This window comes from Girardinichthys multiradiatus, chromosome 22 (genome assembly GCF_021462225.1).
Source record: "Girardinichthys multiradiatus isolate DD_20200921_A chromosome 22, DD_fGirMul_XY1, whole genome shotgun sequence".
NCBI lineage: Eukaryota > Metazoa > Chordata > Actinopteri > Cyprinodontiformes > Goodeidae > Girardinichthys > Girardinichthys multiradiatus.
The window spans coordinates 14,491,919-14,514,725 of NC_061814.1; the positions used below are offsets into that span (position 1 = coordinate 14,491,919).

Consider the following 22,807-nt stretch of genomic DNA (forward strand, 5'->3'; position numbering starts at 1 on the left):
GGGCCTTCTTCCAAACATTGTCTATGTGTGAGGACTATCTCGGGTCTCAAGAAATGGTGGTTCCTAGGAACCAGAAGTGGTCCACAGCAAACACAGTGTTGTTGAGGATGGTGCGTTTGGGGTCTTGAGTGAGTTAAGTTCCAGGTGGTTCTGACCACGTAAGTACACCAGACAATCCAACTCCTGTTTGTATGCAGACTCATCACTGTCCTGGATCAGACTAATGACATTGGTGTCACCTGCAAACGTCAGCAGTTTTACAGACGGGTTTGCTGAGATGCATACATTTATGTAGAGGGAGAAGAGGAGTGGGAAGAGAGGTTCATGGTCTAAAGTTGCTCACAAAACCACATCATCTGCAAAAAGTAAAAATGGAACTCTGATGTCACTAAACCAGACACCCTCTCTACGACTACGCTATGAGAACCTGTCCACGAACATCCTAAACAGAATCAGTGAGAAGCAGCAGCTCTGGCTTAGTCCAATCCACAAAGGGAGCAAGCTCGACCTTGTGGCAGAAAAGTGGTAGCTTTATCTTTGAACATGTAGTACAAGGAATAGATAACTCTAACAACATCCATTCACTCCCCATATTCTACAGCAACCCTCCACAAAAAGCTTCATAAATCTTCTTCAGATCAACAAAACAAGTATGGACTGGTAAACCGAACTTACATTAACAAAAAAAACAAACACACAACATATTTCATGGCATCATTGCCTCTTAAACAAGGACGACACCAAAAGGCAACTGCTGCAAGTACACTATGGTTCAGTAACTTGTAGAGCCACCTTTAGCAGAAAACAATTGAAGTAGCCACTTTCTGTTTGACTTTATCAGTTTCTCACATCATTGTGAGATTACGTTTTGGCTCACTCTTCTTTACAACATTGCTTTATCTCATTGAGGTTTATATGCATCTATTTATGCCCAGCTCTTTGAAGGTTCAATTGCAGGGTGAGCTCTGGACTTTCACTGGACCATTGCAAAACACCTTTAGTCTTTTCTTTTTCAGTCATATTGTTGTAGATTTGCTGGTGTGTTTGGGATCAATCTTGAATAAATGACACATTTTGGGTCTAGTTTTAGCTCCGGGACAGATGGTTTCACAATTTGACAATACTTTGCTGTACAGAGGAGGTCATGGTTGACTCAGTGACCTCAAGGCAGAGATGGAGGTTTATGTCTGAGACTCAGACTTGCAGTTGGGGATTTGGGTCTCATGAACAATCATTATTTTTGGTATTTGGCAGCCAATTCAATCACAGAACACAGTTCAGACAGGGATGCCCATTTTCTCCTGAGAGTCTAATTTAGTTATGGAAAGTGGAGACTGAGTTTCATTTGTGCACAAAGCTATGTTAATTACAGAATTTCTTTTAGATAATTATACTTTTTTTCCACAGATATTCAGAAAAGAAAATGCATCTTTTGATGTAAAATTCAAACTCCAGAGCTTGTTCTTGATTGTCTCCTACTCTCCTTTTCGTCTCCTTTCATTTTATCTCCTTGGTGGTCCTCGGTCGGCCCGTTGTTTAGAAGAGAAGATCACAGTCTGCAAAGAAACTGTATACATGAGTGTTAAAAATGAATGCACAAACTCCTGTGTAAAGTTAAGACGTGAAAAAAGACAGAAGGGAAAGGCGTGTTCACTCCAACACACTTACATCAGCTTATTTTGGAAACAAACACAATGGCCTTTTTTTCCAAGAGGCAACACTCCTTTTCCCACAGGCTTCATAGATAGTGAGTTGTTAAAAAAACCACAACATTAAGTCAAGGTTGTCCGTTTCCCAACACATGCTGTAGCGTAAACTCCCAGGCTCTTACACAATAATCCATTTTGCTACAATTAAAACTGATCAGGCATGACTGAGAAGAATCCACCCAAAGACACATTTGTTATTTGCTGAAGATCTGAATCTTAAACATATTCAAATCCAGGCAGCATGATGATTTCCTGTTTTACAACTTCACCTCTCATTCTAAGCTGGTTTTGGTAGCCTGAGTGGCCAATGCCACCTTAATTATCCCTATTGGGAATTAGACTTGGAGCCTGCCCACAAATAAAAACCCCAGATACATAATACAATAGACTAAATACAATAAACAAAAATACCAAAAAAGTCCAAATGCTTTGCTCTGTTAAACCTGATGAAATTGTGGCATGCACGGATGGATGGACAGCCTGTACTTGCATACCAAGTGTATTCGGGCCATGCAGGCATCTTTTTTTAACGAAAGTCTTGCCAGTTTGTCCAAGATACCACAAAGCAACATCCTATTTCTACATTCTTGGTGGTGAACTGGTCAGCTAATTGTGAAATACATTAATTATACAACACCCATTCTTGAAAAGTTATCAGTGTGGAGCACAGAGGTGGTGCAGGGGTAAAGTGCGCAACCCATGTACGGAGACATTAGTCTTCACCGCAGATTGTCGCGGGTTTGAGTCCTGGTGCCTTTTGACATTTACTGCATATTCTCCACCCCATTTTCTGCCAACTAACTTTTGAAAAAAAAAAAAGTGTGAAAGATGAAAGCCAATACTGCTTAAAAAAAAATATCAGTCTGAATAAAAACATAGCTGATTGCCTTGACTCAATGACTTTGCAGCTATGCTCCTCTCGATCAAGTCTTATGCAATTAAAGAAAGTCTTATCTCTAATTGCATAAGGCTTTGCTTGGTTTAAAAAGATATAACACTCCTTTCAAACACGTTGTTCCCTTTAGCATCACAGGAACTTGAATGTTACAACAGTTTAACAGTTCATCAGCGAAGACTCCACTTTTCCGGCTGTTAAACCTCCAGACTTCGATCATCTGGAAGACACCCATGGGCTGCACCGGTTTCCTGTTGGCTCTGGACTCTCTGTTTGCTGATCAATGTCATGTGGCATTTTCCTGGAATATTTGCTAAGATGTGTTGACTGGAATGGCATGTGTTACTAGGAAACTGTAGGCGGCTTTATTTGCAACAACACACTAGAAGTCTGACTCTTACACATTTCATTGTGTGATACTGTGCACCCAGTGTAATCTTCATATGGTAGTGTGTAAAGCATTTACACAAGCTGTATATCAAGAACAAAATGTAACAACTGGATTTGAGATGTGAAGGGTTCTTTACCTGCAATGCCACAGTCATTAGAAGGTTCCCTAAAAAACCGAGAGTGAAAAAATATTAAGCCTTGTCAAAAAAAATACAAGTTAATAACTCCCTTCATGAATCGTCTCAAAGTCAAGCCAGAAACACAATTTTGCCATGTGGCTAAGACGATTAGGACCCAGGTGGAATAAGAGCTTGCAGGTTAACCCATGGTTACGCCTCTGAGGCGCTAAAGGCAGCAGTCACATAGCTGAGTTTCTGAGTAGGTGTGAAGCTGGAGGCAGTGCTGCATTATAATTGACAAAACTGGTGAACAAATGTAAGTTTGCATCGATAGGGAATGTGGAGACTGAGTGGTTGAGTTGGAAAATCCCAGGGCAGCTTAAAGGAGTGCTCCTCTGTGACCATATTGCCGAACAGCTTCATGAAAAGGCTTATTTTTGTTTACCCAAGAAGTCATAAGGGTGTCATTATCATTGTTTTCTTGTGCTATTAGATAGGCTTCTTTCAGGCTTTCAACCAATAGGTGATGTTCTTCTGGCTACATATTAAAAAGTAAAGGGTATACTCATGTTTTTGTTTCAGCTAATCATTTTTTTTCTAATGTACTTATTTACACACAAATCAGGTATAAAATTATGACCACCTGTCAATAAGTTCACTCTTTTGCAGCCAGAACAGTCCTGACCCATGAAGGCATGGACTCCAGTATGCCCTTGATGTTGTGCTGTTGTATCTGGCTCCAAGATGGTAGCAGTTGATTCTTTAAGTCCTGTAAATTGCGAGGTTAAGCATTCAGGGATCAGACTTGTTGGTTCAGAATATCCCACTGATTCTCGATTGGATTGACATCTGGGGAATTTGGAGACCAAGTCAATATCTCAAATTCATGGTTGTACTCCTCAAACCATTCTTGAACAATTTTTGCTTTGTGGCAGGGAGCATTACCAGATCTATGAGGCCATATCCATCAAGGAACCACATTTCCATGAAAGAGTGTACATGATTTTCATTGATGCTCAGGTAGGTAGGTAGCAAAACCCAATGCTTCACAGCAGAACATTGCCCGGAGCCTCTATCGACTTGCCTTCTACTCAGAGTGCATCCAGGTGCCATGTGTTTCTCACGTAATGGAGACACACACACACACACTTTTGGCCGCCCGTGTCCTGTAACAGAAAACATGACTCATCAAACCAGAGTAAATTCTTCCATTCCTCCCTAGTCCAGGTCTGATGCTCACATCCGCATTTTTGGTGCTTTGGGGGCCAGGGTCAGCATAGGCACCCTGACTGGGCTGCACCCTTCAATAAACTGAAACCCACTTTGTTTTCTGACATTTTTCTGTCAGAACCAGCAGTAACCTTTTCAGCAATCTGAACTACAGCAGTTCATCTGCTGGATCAGACCAGACATGCGTCAATGAGCTTCCTCAGATCTTCACAATTGTTCCTTCACTAATCACATTTGATATTGACCACTGCAGAGCAGCAACACCTCACAAAAACTGCAGTTTTGGAGATGCTGTGGCCAAGTCTTCTAGCCATCACAATTTTGACTTTGTCAGACTCGCTCAAATCCTTATGGCGGTCCAATTTCACGATTCTGATACATCTGCTTTGATGACACAGTGTTCACTTGTTGCCTAATATATCCCACCAGACAGACAGATGTCAAGATAATCAGTGTTAATCACTCTGCCAGTGGTAATGTAAAAAGCAAATATCGTGTAGTTTTTCTTCCAATAGAGTTTGGTTTTGTCACAAACCCTACATGAAAATCAAGGTTAGGGTTACTTTAAAGCAGATTCAGCTGTGAAGCGTTTTTTTTTTTTTTTTTTTTCCAGCAGGACTGTTTTTTTATGCCTTGTGACAAACCAAGCTGACAATCCATTCATGCCGACATTGTTTTATCAGTGTCCAATCAGTTGCGCAGTGTAACGAATGTCTTCGAGAGAAACCTTAAACAGTAAAGAAGATTCATGAAGGACTCCCTTACTCACGGTAAAAATTTAAAAGATGTAAACTTTGATTTTAATGTACCCAAGCTCTCAGCAGAAAAACGGCTCTGCAGTGATAAAATAACACAGGCTTTCATTGTTTAGATGGAGTCAACTACCATGTCAAGCCTTCACCCAAACAATTCTGAGTGATGACAAAATCCAGGAAGCAAGACACAACAGAAATAACCACAAACCTCTCCTCGTGCCAAAGAAAAATCTACTGTCTCAGCTCTGAAAATGCCTTCCTTTTAATGCCGCAAAATCATGTGAATCCGGACTGGAGGCCTTTTCGGGTGCTAATAAAACACTTCATAAAAGAGTTCTTCATACTTTGTGAAGCCACAAACACAATGGGTCGAACAGCTAATTTAGGGTCTAACAGATGCTTGAAATCCCACATTGTCTGTCCCAACAGTGAGAATAAACTTCAGTATGAAGAGAAGATCCAAAGCAGACAGAAAGGACACTTGTTAATCTTAACTTCTAAGTAATGGTACACAATAAAGTGAATCTAGCTGCAGTTTGCATACATGCAGCTCTCTAGCAATAAGGAAAACAATCTTAGCAATACAAACACATTATACCACCAGGTTCCTACAGGAATGGAGAGCTACTCTAAGTGGGGCAGCTCTGGGACGAGGGTGTGGACCTCTTGTTTGTTCGGATGTTTTCCATTTGTTCTGGAATGTTCTCCAAGCTGTCAGTTAAGTGATCTAAGACCCTAAAGCGCACACATTACATCTTCCCACACACACCAACCACATGATACAAGGATTTCCATGCTCAGCAGAGCATCAGAATTACAGAGCTTTCAGTTACTTCAAGTACTGAGACACAAAAAAACACTTTGAGAATCTGTTAATTAAACAGAAAGGTAAATAAATCTCAGAAAATAGTCAATTTTATATATTCATTGATTTTATCTTCAATTTTATTGTACTTAATTTTAAAGCTACAATAATCCAAAAAAACAATCCACAGATTTGAGGAAGTTGTAATTTTTGGGTTTCCTGGACATTTCTGAGCACTTTTTGAGCTCAGAATATGATTTGTTTTAAACTACATTTGGTTGCAGAGTGCTATAATGTGCATAATCACTTTATAGGTGATTTTTATGGTTTCACATTGGTCTGCAAACAGAATTGGCCCAACTTTAAAAACCTCAATGAACCCAAACTGAGTGAATGTTTTAAGTTTTTTTATGACACAAATGCCATACATTTGGAGCAGAGTCTGAATACCTTAGTACCCTGATTAACATTTATATCCTGAAGAAAATGAAACCCGTCATCTAAGACATGTAGCTGAACTATAATTGACAACAGCTAAAGAAACAGCCAAGATTTCTGTGACTAGAATTCTTCTTTCAAAGCAAAGTTTCGAAGAATTTAAAGTATGTAAGTTTCCACGTCGTTTGCGCACACCCCATATCTGTCCTGGGATTCAAGTGGTTGGCTAAACAAAACATTCTCATGTGACTGAAAATATCAGATAGTATCAGAAAGTGTTGGAATGTGTTGTAGACAGCAATACTGAACAGAAGAAAATGCTTCATGAGATGTTTGGGATTTATTTTCATAAAGCTTGGATAGAAAATTATTATTTTTACCAGCTGGATGTCCGTGTTGCGGTTTGCTGACTGTTTATTGGATTTTGCTTTATGGATTCAGTGCTTCCAATGTTGAAACTTGGATTCTTAAAACACAAACCAAGCTGCTTTCTGTCATATTTTCAGTGAAAGCACCAAAAAGGTTTCCATCTACACCAAGTTACGAGGTTGCGCCCTAATATCAAAAAACGTTATCACCTTTCACTGTCTGCTAGGCATAAAGTCTAAAACGTACTGACAGAAAAGGAAATTTTTGACTTCAGGTTCAAAGGCATTGTTTTGTTTTGAGACATGAGACGACAGCATAAAGCTGAAAGCCAGCTTCTTCCCAAAATAACAAGGAGTGACTGTATAGACTAGCATCTCTGCTTTGGAAGTTGTGGGGAATCCTTTCATGTGGGGAACCACCCAAAACAACATGTTTTGATCTCTGAAAAATGGTAAATAGCCTGCACTTATATAGCACTCTCTGAATAACTTCAAAGAGCCTTTATCTTGACCAAAGGGATGAAATGTGGCCAACGCCACAGTGCCATCTGTGCTAAATAAACAAAAATGTGATAGGAAACTTAGAATGAACAAAAAAAAACACACACTAAGAAACCACAATATTTATAGATATTTTCTCTTTTATTGTCATGCTTTACTCTTGGTGTTCTATTCATTTCTGTTCTAATTAGTTCAGCTCTTTGATGAAAGGTGCTGGATCTCTGAACATCTCCCCCAGTCCCACATAGATTAGTTGTACCACAAAATTGGCACATATACTGCATAATTGCTGCAGTTTGACCTGGAATGCTGTAAAAATCCTAATACAACAGCATATAAAAAATGTATGTTATTACATTTAACAGAAGTTGTCAAAGAAAACAAAGTCTGTATTTTCTATTTTCTCACTGTAACACTGAAAGTGTCACAAACTGACACTTGCTGTATATCAGCTGCAGTTTTTCCACCTCTTCTTGCAGCACAAGGCTGAACTTCATCCCTGAGATTCACACGGACTGGTTCTGAACATCAGGATGGAAATGCTTGCAAAGGGAACAGCAGTGACTGCGATCCAGATGCAGAACTCAGAAGGATGGGTACCAGTCTCAACAGGTCTCTCAGAGGGATGCCTAGCTGGCTGCTATGCGATAATAAATCTGCAAATGAGCTGCAGCCTGCAGGGAGAAATAACAGGATAGTACACTTTATGCAGTTACTTGCATTTATTCAGCTATTGCAACTTATTAGCACCACTAGCATAATCCTGTCAGACCCCTAATAATTTACAGGTTTTTCAGTAGAGTTTAAAAAAGTCAGCATGCTGTATCTTGGAAACTGCATAAAAGTCTTAAAGAAAATCAAAACTGGAGTTGCAGGTTGTGACTATAAAATAAATCCAAAAGATTTTTTTTTAATTGCAGTAAATGTGCATAGAAAGGACATATTCTGTACTATCCTTATATTTCCTAGGTAAACCAACTTAATGATATTGAGTCTTTATTCATAAGTATAAAGCCTTCTAGTTTTCTGCAAACATATGTACGTATCTTACCCTCCAGGTGTGTGTTTGGGTTTTTGAAGCAGGGGATGGAGCGGTACACCAGAAAGCCGGCCAGCATGACGGCCCGGGCGTCCCCGGATAGAACCTCGCTCCTCATGTAGGATCTCAACACTGAGCTGTGGTCTTAAAAGAAGGAAAGAAAAACATTTATAATCACATGTCATTAAACATCTTCATAACTGCCATTCAACCTTTTTCACTTTTAATTTTAGTTATCAAATATAATTGTAATATAGCAGTATTATAGTTATTTCCAGGAGCTGTTTAAGAGATGTGTTAAGAAGCAGTTTGGAAGCTAATAACTCAGAGACACAGACTGATGGCACCGCAAACAAAATACTTCCTGTCATACTGCTCATATGGTATACATATGAGTCCTTTGATGAACTCTAACAACTGGCTGATTTCTATCATTGTATTATGTTTCTAATTAGAAAAAATACGTTTTAGGATCCTATGATATTTTCTGCGCCCCAAGTTTGAATTCAGATCCTAAACTGTTTCACAAGAAGAAATCCCTGTAAATAATAAAATCCTAAAAAACACATGGTTTTATCAAGCTAAAACAAACATTTAGCTGAAGCAATTGTACTTACAACACACACTCTTCTAAGTTTACTATCTTTATGAGGACTTTTCATTGTCTTCCATTCATTTTCATTAATTTCTATGGCCTAAACCTGACCCTAACCATTACCAGTGCATCCCTAACCCTACCCTAAACTTAATTCACATTGTAGTCCTGAACCTAGCCCCTAACCCAAGAACAGTATTTAAAAAAGGGAGGACCTGGAAAATGTCCTCACATTGCTGGTAAAATATGAAAAATGGTTCTCACTAGCAGCAGGTACAAGAGCACACACATTGTTTTCATATGTTTACAGGGACCTTCCATTGACTTCCATTCATTGTTATAGCTTAACCCTGACCCTAAACTAAATTCATACCTTAAACCTAACCATTAACCCACATAAGCAATTTCCCCTTGTGTGGACCAGTCAAAATGTCCACAATGTTGGTTGTCCTGTCAGGGATTGATCCACACATTATCTATACATGCACACACACACATGCAATTTTAACATGTTCACGCATTTCTGTGAAATTGATCCTTTTTTTTGTTTGTTTTTTACTCAAGATGCATAGATTAATCAGCTTGTGACTGGAATCAAACAACTTTTTAACTCAAAATTCTGAGGTTAGAATTTTCCAATCAGAACACCAGAACAGCACAACCAGGCCAAGCTAACAAATTCAAAATTCAAATTCAAAAATACTTTATTAATCCCAAAGGGAAATTAAAAGTTGTTGTAGCTCATTATGAAGGTTTCTTCAAAGAGCCGTTGTAGATGCTGATGGCTGTGGGCAGGAAGGATCTCCTGTAGCGGTCTGTCTTACAGCAGATCTGAAGAAGCCTCTGACTGAAGACACTCTGTTGTTGTAGGACAGTCTCATGAAGAGGATGCTCAGGGTTCTCCACAATGTTCTTCTTTATATGAAGAATCCTTCTTTGCACAATGATCTCCAGAGGTTCTAGAGGAGTCCCCAGAACAGAGCCAGCCTTCTTTATCAGCTTGTTGAGCTTTTTTAAGTCCCTGGCTCTGATGCTGCTTCCCCAGCAGATGATGGCAGAAGAAATCACACTCTCCACAACAGACTTATTGAAGGTGTGCAGCATCTTGCTGCAAACACCAAAGGACCTGAGCTTAGTCAAGAAGTACAGGTCCTTCTCAAAATATTAGCATATTGTGATAAAGTTCATTATTTTCCATAATGTCATGATGAAAATTTAAAATTCATATATTTTAGATTCATTGCACACTAACTGAAATATTTCAGGTCTTTTATTGTCTTAATACGGATGATTTTGGCATACAACTCATGAAAACCCAAAATTCCTATCTCATAAAATTAGCATATTTCATCCGACCAATAAAAGAAAAGTGTTTTTAATACAAAAAACGTCAACCTTCAAATAATCATGTACAGTTATGCACTCAATACTTGGTCGGGAATCCTTTGGCAGAAATGACTGCTTCAATGCGGCGCGGCATGGAGGCAATCAACCTGTGGCACTGCTGAGGTCTTATGGAGGCCCAGGATGCTTCGATAGCGGCCTTTAGCTCATCCAGAGTGTTGGGTCTTGAGTCTCTCAACGTTCTCTTCACAATATCCCACAGATTCTCTATGGGGTTCAGGTCAGGAGAGTTGGCAGGCCAATTGAGCACAGTGATACCATGGTCAGTAAACCATTTACCAGTGGTTTTGGCACTGTGAGCAGGTGCCAGGTCGTGCTGAAAAATGAAATCTTCATCTCCATAAAGCTTTTCAGCAGATGGAAGCATGAAGTGCTCCAAAATCTCCTGATAGCTAGCTGCATTGACCCTGCCCTTGATAAAACACAGTGGACCAACACCAGCAGCTGACACGGCACCCCACACCATCACGGACTGTGGGTACTTGACACTGGACTTCTGGCATTTTGGCATTTCCTTCTCCCCAGTCTTCCTCCAGACTCTGGCACCTTGATTTCCGAATGACATGCAGAATTTGCTTTCATCCGAAAAAAGTACTTTCGACCACTGAGCAACAGTCCAGTGCTGCTTCTCTGTAGCCCGGGTCAGGCGCTTCTGCCGCTGTTTCTGGTTCAAAAGTGGCTTGACCTGGGGAATGCGGCACCTGTAGCCCATTTCCTGCACACGCCTGTGCAAGGTGGCTCTGGATGTTTCTACTTCAGACTCAGTCCACTGCTTCCGCAGGTCCCCCAAAGTCTGGAATTGGCCCTTCTCCACAATCTTCCTCAGGGTCCGGTCACCTCTTCTCGTTGTGCAGCGTTTTCTGCCACACTTTTTCCTTCCCACAGACTTCCCACTGAGGTGCCTTGATACAGCACTCTGGGAACAGCCTATTAGTTCAGAAATTTCTTTCTGTGTCTTACCCTCTTGCTTGAGGGTGTCAATAGTGGCCTTCTGGACAGCAGTCAGGTCGGCAGTCTTACTCATGATTGGGGTTTTGAGTGATGAACCAGGCTGGGAGTTTTAAAGGCCTCAGGACTCTTTTGCAGGTGTTTAGAGTTAACTCGTTGATTCAGATGATTAGGTTCATAGCTCGTTTAGAGACCCTTGTAATGATATGCTAATTTTGTGAGATAGGAATTTTGGGTTTTCATGAGCTGTATGCCAAAATCATCCGTATTAAGACAATAAAAGACCTGAAATATTTCAGTTAGTGTGCAATGAATCTAAAATATATGAATGCTAAATTTTCATCATGACATTATGGAAAATAATGAACTTCATCACAATATGCTAATAGTTTGAGAAGGACCTGTACAGTTTGCTCTGTCCCTTCTTGTAGATGGCTTCACAGTTGCATCTCCACTCTAGTCTGTTGTCCAGGTGAACACCGAGGTATTTATACTCCTCCACCACCTCCACTTCTTCTCCCATGATATAAATAGTTTTTGACTTATTCCTGTTTCTCTTAAAATCTACAATTATCTCCTTTGTTTTAGTCACGTTCAAAATGAGATGATTGTTTCCATACCATGCCACAAAGCTGTCCACCACCTCCCTGTACCCATCTTCTTGTCCATCTCTGATCCACCCCACGACTGCAGAGTCATCTGAGTATTTCTGCAGATGACAGGAGTCTGTCTTATACTGGAAGTTTGAGGTGTACAGAGTGAAAAGTAATGGTGAGAGTACAGTCCCCTGTGGTGCTCCTGTGCTGCTGACTACCTGGTTAGACACACAACCCTTCAGTCTCACAAACTGTGGTCTGTTTGTCAGGTAGTCTTTGATCCAGGAGATTGTTGAGGCCTCCACCTGAGTCTTCTGGAGTTTCTGACAAAGCAAATCAGGTTGGATTGTTTAAAATGCAGTGGAAAAATCAAACAACATGATCCTCACAGTGCTGCTGGCTTTGTCCAGATGACAGTGGGTTTGTTGAAGCAGGTGTATGATGGCATCTTCAACTCCAGCTGCACAGCGATAAGCAAACTGAAGGGGGTCCTGGTAGTTTATTGTTTGCTTACTCAGGTGGGCCAACAGGAGTCTCTCTAGGACCTTCATGATGTGGGATGTCAGGAGAACAGGTCTATAGTCGTCGAGGACCGATGGCTGAGTTTTCTTTGGTACCGGAACAAGACAGGAGGTCTTCCACAACACCGGAACCTTATTCTGGGCCAGGCTAAGCTTGAAGAGATGCTACAGAATCCCACAGAGCTGCTCTGCACAGGCCTTCAGGACTCTGGGGCTGACATGATCTGGACGGAAGCAAAGGAAGCATCAGCATCTTCTGATATGGTTGAAGGCAAACATGTAGAAGCAGAAGGGTCTAGGGCTGAGGTGGAAGATAAACATTTGAGGTGTTACTGGACAGCTGTGGGTCCTGTGGGTCAAAGGAGGGTGGAATGTCTGTTTGGCTGTGAGCAGGAGAGGAGGATGCGAAGCTTGTCTCTGAACTGTACCCATTGAAGAATATGTTCAGTTCATTGGCTCTGTCCAGACCCTCATCGGTCCGATCATCCCTCTGCCTGAAGCCCGTGATCTTCTTCCTCCCTGTCCACACATCTCTGATGTTGTTTGCTGGAGCTTGCTGTCCAGCTTCTTCTTGTACATCTCCTTGCTGTCTCTTATCTTGACTTTAAGTTGCTTCTATAAACTCCTCAATAATTCTGTCTCCCTCTCTGAAGGCTCTTTTTTTCTTGTTAAGCAGGTCCTTCAGGTCACTGGTGATCCAAGGTTTGTTATTGGGGAAGCATCTCACGGTTGTGGTGGGGATGATGTTATCCACACAGAAGTTTATATAGTCGGTTACACACTCAGTCGTGGCATTGATGTCCTCTCCATGTGGCTGGCACAGTGCGTCCCAGTCTGTAGCCTCAAAGCAACCTTGCAGAGCTTCCTGTGACCATTTTCTCACAGTCCTCTTTATTACAGGTTGCCTCTGAACAAGGGGCTTATATTTTGAGCAGAGAAAAACAAGATTGTGATCTGATTTGCCTAGAGGAGGTCTTGCTGTAAAGATGTATGAGTCCTTGACATAAAACAAATCCAATGTTTTGTTTTCTCTGGTAGAGCAGCTGACAAACTGTTGAAATATTAGAAGTGTGGCAGAGAGTGAAGCATAGTTAAAATCACCAGAAATTGCCACAAAAGCATTGGGGTTTTGTGTCTGTAGCTTAGCAAAAACTGAGCTGATGGCATCACATGCAGTGTCGGCAACAGCGGAAGGTGGAACGTAAACTGTTGCCAAAATAACACTGGTGAACTCTCTGGGTAAATAATATGGATGAAAACTTACTGCCAACAGTTCAATATCTGGACTGCAGAGATGACACTTCACAGTAACATGTCCTGCATGACACCATCTGTTGTTCACAAGTACTGCCAGTCCACCTCCTTTACATTTGCCGCTCCTCTTTAAATCTCTGTCTGCTCGTATGGTTAAAAAGCCCGGCAGAGAGACGCTGGAGTCGGGGATATAATCCTGCAGCCATGTCTCAGTAAAACACATACTACTGCATGCTCGGTACTCTGGCTGGGTCCTTTGTAGGGCTTGGAGTTCATCCAACTTGTTTCCCAACAATCTCACATTGCCCATCATAATCGACGGAAGAGATGGTTTGAACTTCCTTCTTCTCTCTCTTCTCTTAGCTCCTGCTCTGCATCCACTGCGTCTCCTTTTCAACTCATCAGGGATTTGGGGTTGTAGTTGAAGTATTATTTGAGCTTTTGAGATATTAATCAGCTGCTCCCGGTTGTAAGAAACAACCCCGTTGCCAATGCTTCATAACAAATGTCCAAAAATAGAAAGTATTAGGAAAAATCCTCCAAGCTGCACAGCATCTGACACCGGAGAGGACAGTTGTCCAAAAAAAAAATCAACTGTGTCCACCACAAGAGGAATAGTTCCCAAAAAAGAATAAATCAGAATCAAAAGAAACAGAACTACTCCAACCTGCTGCCACCTTGAGCGGCGCAATTCTAGAAAGCAACACTATTTACTATCAAAGCTGATACTAGCAGAAAAAGACACCAATACTTTCATTATTACTAAATCTTTTAAAAACATGAAGTCAGAAGAAGCACAACACCTTTAAAGAGCTTCTAGAAAAGTATTTTCGACACAGTCATGTCGGTTGCTCATTAAAGCTGCTACAACTCAGAGCTAGATTTCAGTGTGTGCTGGCCGTGTCACTTCTTCACAGTTCCATCCTTTGCAGCTCTGGTTGTTTTGTACTCAACTTGTTTGGGTTCAAAAAGGAGCAAACTGCCACAGGACGTCAATTCCTACCAAGCTTTGGGACGGCGAGTCAAAAATGGTGTAGGAGTGAATATATACTGTATTTTCAACAAAAGCATGTTGAGACCAACTGTGGTTTGTTCAAGCTGCAAGACACTGAGAGAGAGCAAGACTAAGCAAAAAACAGCTAGCCTAAACGGAGCAAAACAAAGGGTATTTGATTTCATCCTTTGGAGGTTGCAACTTTTGTTATGGAAAGTGCTTGATTTGCAGCCTTTAGGTAATCTCAGGGTTTAGATAAGAATCTGCAGTTGCTAGGCAACCGTCAGACTAGTGTTTACAGTTTGTAATGCTAACCACGCTAATTGCTAATATAAAATTATATATAAAATTTATATAAAATGATAAAGACTGTTATTAACAGCAAATCATTTTGTCTGTAGTAAATTAGTAAAAACCCTGTTCACATGTGGACCATTGCCAATAGTTAATGATGCCTCACAGCAGAAAGGCTAGGATACATATTTTGGAAGCTGCTATTTATAGCTCATGGCAAACAGGCTCTAGGTGACGGGTCAGACAAAGAGTGGTTCAAGAATCCTTCATGAGGACTAATACAGGTCCTTCTCAAAATATTAGCATATTGTGATAAAGTTCATTATTTTCCATAATGTCATGATGAAAATTTAACATTCATATATTTTAGATTCATTGCACACTTACTGAAATATTTCAGGTCTTTTATTGTCTTAATACGGATGATTTTGGCATACAGCTCATGAAAACCCAAAATTCCTATCTCACAAAATTAGCATATCATTAAAAGGGTCTCTAAACGAGCTATGAACCTAATCATCTGAATCAACGAGTTAACTCTAAACACCTGCAAAAGATTCCTGAGGCCTTTAAAACTCCCAGCCTGGTTCATCACTCAAAACCCCAATCATGGGTAAGACTGCCAACCTGACTGCTGTCCAGAAGGCCACTATTGACACCCTCAAGCAAGAGGGTAAGACACAGAAAGAAATTTCTGAACGAATAGGCTGTTCCCAGAGTGCTGTATCAAGGCACCTCAGTGGGAAGTCTGTGGGAAGGAAAAAGTGTGGCAGAAAACGCTGCACAACGAGAAGAGGTGACCGGACCCTGAGGAAGATTGTGGAGAAGGGCCGATTCCAGACCTTGGGGGACCTGCGGAAGCAGTGGACTGAGTCTGGAGTAGAAACATCCAGAGCCACCGTGCACAGGTGTGTGCAGGAAATGGGCTACAGGTGCCGCATTCCCCAGGTCAAGCCACTTTTGAACCAGAAACAGCGGCAGAAGCGCCTGACCTGGGCTACAGAGAATCAGCACTGGACTGTTGCTCAGTGGTCCAAAGTACTTTTTTCAGATGAAAGCAAATTCTGCATGTCAGTCGGAAATCAAGGTGCCAGAGTCTGGCGGAAGACTGGGGAGAAGGAAATGCCAAAATGCCAGAAGTCCAGTGTCAAGTACCCACAGTCAGTGATGGTCTGGGGTGCCGTGTCAGCTGCTGGTGTTGGTCCACTGTATTTTATCAACGGCAGGGTCAATTCAGCTAGCTATCAGGAGATTTTGGAGCACTTCATGCTTCCATCTGCTGAAAAGCTTTATGGAGATGAAGATTTCATTTTTCAGCACGACCTGGCACCTGCTCACAGTGCCAATGCCACTGGTAAATGGTTTACTGACCATGGTATCACTGTGCTCAATTGGCCTGCCAACTCTCCTGACCTGAACCCCATAGAGAATCTGTGGGATATTGTGAAGAGAACGTTGAGAGACACAAGACCCAACACTCTGGATGAGCTAAAGGCCGCTATCGAAGCATCCTGGGCCTCCATAAGACCTCAGCAGTGCCACAGGCTGATTGCCTCCATGCCACGCCGCATTGAAGCAGTCATTTCTGCAAAAGGATTCCCGACCAAGTATTGAGTGCATAACTGTACATGATTATTTGAAGGTTGACGTTTTTTGTATTAAAAACACTTTTCTTTTATTGGTCGGATGAAATATGCTAATTTTGTGAGATAGGAATTTTGGGTTTTCATGAGCTGAATGCCAAAATCATCCGTATTAAGACAATAAAAGACCTGAAATATTTCAGTTAGTGTGCAGTGAATCTAAAATATATGAATGTTACATTTTCATCATGACATTATGGAAAATAATGAACTTTATCACAATATGCTAATATTTTGAGAAGGACCTGTATATCGAGAGACGTGATGTTGCCCGGTACGGCGGAGCCGGGGTCCCACCCTGGAGCCTAGGGGTCGGGACTCGCCGGAGAGCGCCTGGTGGCCAGGTTTCTCCTCGCGGGACCCGGCCGGGCCAAGCCCGAATGAGAGACGCGAGGCCATCTCCCAGTGGGCCCACCACCTGCAGGGGGAACCGTGAGGGACCGGTACAAAGAGGATTGGGTGGCGGACGAAGGTGAAGACCTCAGCGGCCCGATTCCCGGATGCTTAGGCTGGCTCTAGGGATGTGGAATGTCACCTCGCTGGGAGGAAAGGAGCCTGAGCGTGTGTGGGAGGTCGAGAGATATCGACTAGAAATAGTTGGGCTCACCTCCACACACAGCGTGGGCTCTGGAACCCATCTCCTTGAGAGGGGTTGGACTCTCTTCTACTCTGGAGTGGCCCATGGGGAGAGGCGGCGGGCTGCGGTGGGTTTGCTTGTTGCTCCCCAGCTCAGCCGTCTCATGTTGGGGTTTACCCCAGTGGACGATAGGGTCGCATCCCTGCGTGTTCGGGTTGGGGACAGGTCTCTGACTGTCGTTTCGGCCTACGGGTCGAGCAGTAGTGCGGAGTACCCGGCCTTCTTGGTGTCCCTGTCGGGGGTGCTGGATAGTGCCCCTCCTGGGGACTCCATTATTCTGCTGGGGGACTTCAACGCCCACGTGGGAAACGACAGTGACACCTGGAGAGGCGCGATCGGGAGGAATGGCCTCCCCGATCTGAATCCGAGTGGTGTTTTGATATTGGACTTCTGTGCTAGTCATGGATTGTCCATAATGAACGCCATGTTCAAACATAAGGGTGTCCATCAGTGCACTTGGCACCAGGACACCCTAGGCAGGAGGTCAATGATCGACTTTGCTGTCATATCATCAGACCTTCAGCCGAATGTTTTGGACACTCGGGTGAAGAGAGGGGCTGAGGTATCCACTGATCACCACCTGCTGGTGAGTTGGAGGAGGAGAAAGCCGGACAGACTTGGCAGGCCCAAGCGCATAGTGAGGGTCTGCTGGGAACGCCTGGCGGAGCCCTCGGCCAGGGATGTATTCAACTCCCACCTCCGGGAGAGCGTTGACCAGATTCCGGGGGATGTTGGAGATATAGAGTCTGAGTGGACCATGTTCTCCGCATCTATTGTCGATGCTGCTGCCCGTAGCTGCGGCCGTAAGGTCTGCAGTGCCTGTTGCGGCAGCAATCCCAGAACCCTACACCGGCAGCAAGGGATGCTGTCAAGCTGAAGAAGGAGTCCTATTGGCTGTGGTTGGCTTGTGGGACTCCTGAAGTGGCTGACGGGTATCGTGAGGCCAAGCGTGCTGCGGCCCGGGCTGTGGCAAAAACTCGGGCCTGGGAGGAGTTCGGTGAGGCCATGGAGAAGGACTGCCGGTTTGCCTCGAAGCGATTCTGTCCGCGCCTCAGGAGGGGGAAGCAGTGCTTCGCCAACACTGTTTATAGTGGGGGTGGGAGGCTGCTGGCCTTGACTGAGGACATTATCGGGCGGTGGAAGGAGTCCTTCGAGGATCTCCTCAATCCTGCCATCACGCATTCCCTGGTGGAAACAGAGGCTGGGGACTCGGGGTTGGACTCTTTCATCACCAAGGCTGAAGTCACCGAGGTGGTTAAAAAGCTCCGCGGTGGCAATGCTTCGGGGGTGGATGAGATCCACCCTGAGTACCTCAAATCTCTGGATGTTGACACGCCTCTAACATTGCGTGGCGGTCGGGGACAGTGCCTCTGGACTGGCAGACTGGGGTGGTGGTCCCCCTTCATAATAAGGGGGACCGGAGGATGTGTTCCAACTGCAGGGGGGATCACACTCCTCAGCCTCCCTGGTAAGGCCTACGCCAGGGTATTGGAGAGGAGAGTCCGGTCGATAGTCGAACCCCGGCTTCAGGAGGAGCAGTGTGGTTTTCGTCCCGGCCGTGGAACACTGGACCAGCTCTATACCCTCTACAGGGTGCTCGAGGGTTCATGGGAGTTTGCCCAACCGGTTCACATGTGTTTTGTGGACCAGCAGAAGGCACTCAACTGTGTCCCTCGTGATGCCCTGTGGGGGGTGCTCCAGGAGTATGGAATCGGGGGCCCTTTATTAGGGGCCATCCGGTCCCTGTACGAGCGGAGCAGGAGTTTGGTCCGCATTGCCGACACTAAGTCGGACCTGTTCCCGGTGCATGTTGGACTCCGGCAGGGCTGCCCTTTGTCACCGGTCCTGTTCATAACTTTTATGGACAGGATTTCTAGACGCAGCCAAGGGCCGGAGGGGGTCTGGTTTGGGGACCAGTGGATTTCATCTCTTCTTTTTGCAGATGACGTGGTCCTGCTGGCCCCCTCTAGCCAAGACCTACAGCATGCGCTGTGGCGGTTTGCAGCAGAGTGTGAAGCGGCTGGGATGAAGATCAGCTCCTCCAAGTCAGAAGCCATGGTACGCGACTGGAAAAGGGTGGCTTGTCCTCTTCAGGTTGGAGGGGAGTTCCTACCTCAAGTGGAGGAGTTTAAGTATCTCGGGGTCTTGTTTACGAGTGAGGGAAGAACGGAGAGGGAGATCGACAGACGGAACGGTGTGGCTGCCACAGTAATGGGGGCACTGTGCCGGTCCGTTGTGGTGAAGAGAGAGCTGAGCCGAAAAACGAAGCTCTCGATTTAGCGGGCGGTCTACGGTCCTACCCTAACCTATGGCCATGAACTTTGGGTCATGACCAAAAGAACGAGATCCCGGATACAAGCGGCTGAAATGAGCTTCCTCCGTAGGGTGGCCGGGCACTCCCTTAGACATAGGGTGAGGAGCTCGGCCATCCGGGAGGGGCTCAGAGTAGAGCTGCTGCTCCTCCACATTGAGAGGAGCCAGTTGAGGTGGCTCGGGCATCTATACCGGATGCCTCCTGGACGCCTTCCTCGGGAGGTGTTCCAGGCACGTCCCACCGGGAGGAGGCCCAGGACACGCTGGAGGGACTATGTCTCTCGGCTGGCCAGGGAACGCTTTGTGTTCCCCCCGGAGGAGCTGTCTGGGGAGAGGGACGTCTGGGTGTCTCTGCTGAGTCTGCTGCCCCCGCAACCCGGTCCCAGATAAGCGGAAGACGACGAGTACGAGTATTTATAGCTCTTAAAATTAAATTTATAAAACTGAAAGAATCTGTATTATAGGGTCAAGCTTTACAAAAATCAAAGATCAGAATTTGTCCACAAACCCCTGATTGCAGCACCTTTAAGTTTCACAATTATCAAACTCATCACAATTTTCTGTAAAGTGTATTTTTCTTCACAGTGCTTGTTCATTCAAATCCATTCAAACTCCAAGAATGTAAATCTCTTGCATCAACTGCACAAACGAGTACAATAAAAATAAAGTGTCATTTTCAGTAATTCATGGGAGAGTTCCTGAGAACATCAACATTCTTGATCCTTACGTCAGTCGGCAACGCCTTTCAACTATCTCCCAGAACTGAAGAGGCTTAATGAAAGATTAAAGTGAGAACAAGTTTCAACAGTTTAATGATGAAAATCTAGTCCAACCGCTTCACCCGTTTCCCACAACTCATGTGGAGCGTTTTCTTTCTGCTGAAAGTGTTTGTGTGCTGGATACGTTATGGCATGTGTGTTTGGTTGTATGCACAGTCTGTTTGTCCTCTAAACTATGACATTCATGCGCTACACCCTGCACATAAAAACAAGTGGAAACACATCCACCTGTGACACTGTTGCAAATGAGGGCCACAGATAGTTTTCTTGCATAATGACACGGTTAGAGGTAGGAATGTGTGCTAGGAATGCTATAACAACCTAGCAGTTTATGATGACTTTGTTTATCACTGAAGCAATGCAAGATGTCACTTCGAAAGAATCTGTGTAACAGTTGACTCTAGTCAGCTGAGTGTGGTCACGTGACATCCTGCTGACTTCATCGCGCTCACAACTCATCAAAATGCCTTTCAGCAACAATACCTGCTGTGAGGTACAAGGGCTTCACTGACATCCTGTTGTAGACATTTTTTTGCACAGAGAACCAATTTAAAGAGCAGTGTGAAATTTGATCACAGCTTCTTAATTACACAGGTACATTTGGAAGCAATCCAGACCTATCTATGAAGATCAAATTAAACTGCAATCAGCTGTAGCACACTAAGATTAATTTGCTCGACTCTGTGAAAGAGAGTAAAGCACTTCATTGGAACATGGTCAAGGTAAAGAACATTTAGCAATCTTTTCAAATTAAAAGGTTAAATACTAAATCACTAAAACTCCACAGATAATCTCCTAACCATACCATCCACTTTACGTCGCCTAAAAAAGTGAAACTAGCATGACAAAATCTGTGCAAAGTGTGTTTTCTGGTTAGAAAATTGGAGGAACCAGTCCTGAGTAACTGCCTGTAGGGGCTTTATAACTTGCATCATGATCGCCTGATTAATGATATCATATCATTAACTGGAGGTTGCTTGTCTGCTTGGCCATTCTAGCTGACCAAGTAGTGACTAGTCCTTGAGATGCCACCAGACTGAACAAGGGAAACCTGAATCAGGCTTGGAAGTGGTTGTTGATCACTTTTTGTACTTTCAGTGACATTTTGTTTCCATTAAATGGCCTGCTGCCAGCCATGGCTAAATTTTGTCAGGGGGCGGCACAAACATGCCCAGTATAAAAAAAAGCATAAACGCCATCTCTCAGTTGCTCATTGAACTATTTATCTTTTGCTTATGTTTAAAAGGACACAGTGTTTGTAGGACACAGCGAATCAAAGTAAATGGCAGACTGTCTGATGTTGTGGTGTCCTCTACAGGTGCGTCTCAGGGTGGCATTTTATCGCTTTTGTTGTTTGTCTTCAACACAAATATGTGCCAAAGTCAGCATGAGAATCATCAAATAAAGTCTGGGGACAACTCAGTCAATGTGTCGCAGTTGAAGAGTGATGCCCCGACTGGTCACGGCCTGGTCCTGCATCATTTACTGGAGACCTTTCACTTGTCTTTTCTGTACAGGTCCTTCTCAAAATATTAGCATATTGTGATAAAGTTCATTATTTTCCATAATGTAATGATGAAAATTTAACATTCATATATTTTAGATTCATTGCACAATAACTGAAATATTTCAGGTCTTTTATTGTCTTAATACGGATGATTTTGGCATACAGCTCATGAAAACCCAAAATTCCTATCTCACAAAATTAGCATATTTCATTCGACCAATAAAAAAAAAGTGTTTTTAATACAAAAAACGTCAACCTTCAAATAATCATGTACAGTTATGCACTCAATACTTGGTCGGGAATCCTTTGGCAGAAATGACTGCTTCAAAGCGGCGTGGCATGAAGGCAATCAGCCTGTGGCACTCCTGAGGTTTTATGGAGGCCCAGGATGCTTCGATAGCGGCCTTTAGCTCATCCAGAGTGTTGGGTCTTGAGTCTCTCAACGTTCTCTTCACAATATCCCACAGATTCTCTATGGGGTTCAGGTCAGGAGAGTTGGCAGGCCAATTGAGCACAGTGATACCATGGTCAGTAAACCATTTACCAGTGGTTTTGGCACTGTGAGCAGGTGCCAGGTCGTGCTGAAAAATGAAATCTTCATCTCCATAAAGCTTTTCAGCAGATGGAAGCATGAAGTGCTCCAAAATCTCCTGATAGCTAGCTGCATTGACCTTGCCCTTGATAAAATACAGTGGACCAACACCAGCAGCTGACACGGTACCCCAGACCATCACTGACTGTGGGTACTTGACACTGGACTTCTGGCATTTTGGCATTTCCTTCTCCCCAGTCTTCCTCCAGACTCTGGCACCTTGATTTCCGGATGACATGCAGAATTTGCTTTCATCCGAAAAAAGTACATTGGACCACTGAGCAACAGTCCAGTGCTGCTTCTCTGTAGCCCAGGTCAGGCGCTTCTGCCGCTGTTTCTGGTTCAAAAGTGGCTTGACCTGGGGAATGCGGCACCTGTAGCCCATTTCCTGCACACGCCTGTGCACGGTGGCTCTGGATGTTTCTACTCCAGACTCAGTCCACTGCTTCCGCAGGTCCCCCAGGGTCTGGAATCGGCCCTT

General features: G+C 43.6%; 1 protein-coding gene across 2 annotated transcripts in view; it reads right to left on the reverse strand.

Annotated features, from left to right (window-relative positions):
- Positions 1–7,332: 7,332 nt before the first annotated feature.
- Positions 7,333–22,807, reverse strand: part of anapc1 (anaphase promoting complex subunit 1) — a 93,101-nt gene continuing 77,626 nt past the window's right edge. For both annotated transcript variants that reach the window (XM_047352185.1, XM_047352184.1), the window contains exons 52-53: positions 8,262–8,393; positions 7,333–7,884 (exon numbers count right to left, since the gene is read on the reverse strand). In XM_047352185.1, coding sequence (XP_047208141.1) covers positions 7,739–7,884; positions 8,262–8,393 — 278 coding nt within the window. In that variant the 3' untranslated portion in view covers positions 7,333–7,738. The remainder of the gene's footprint in view (positions 7,885–8,261; positions 8,394–22,807) is intronic.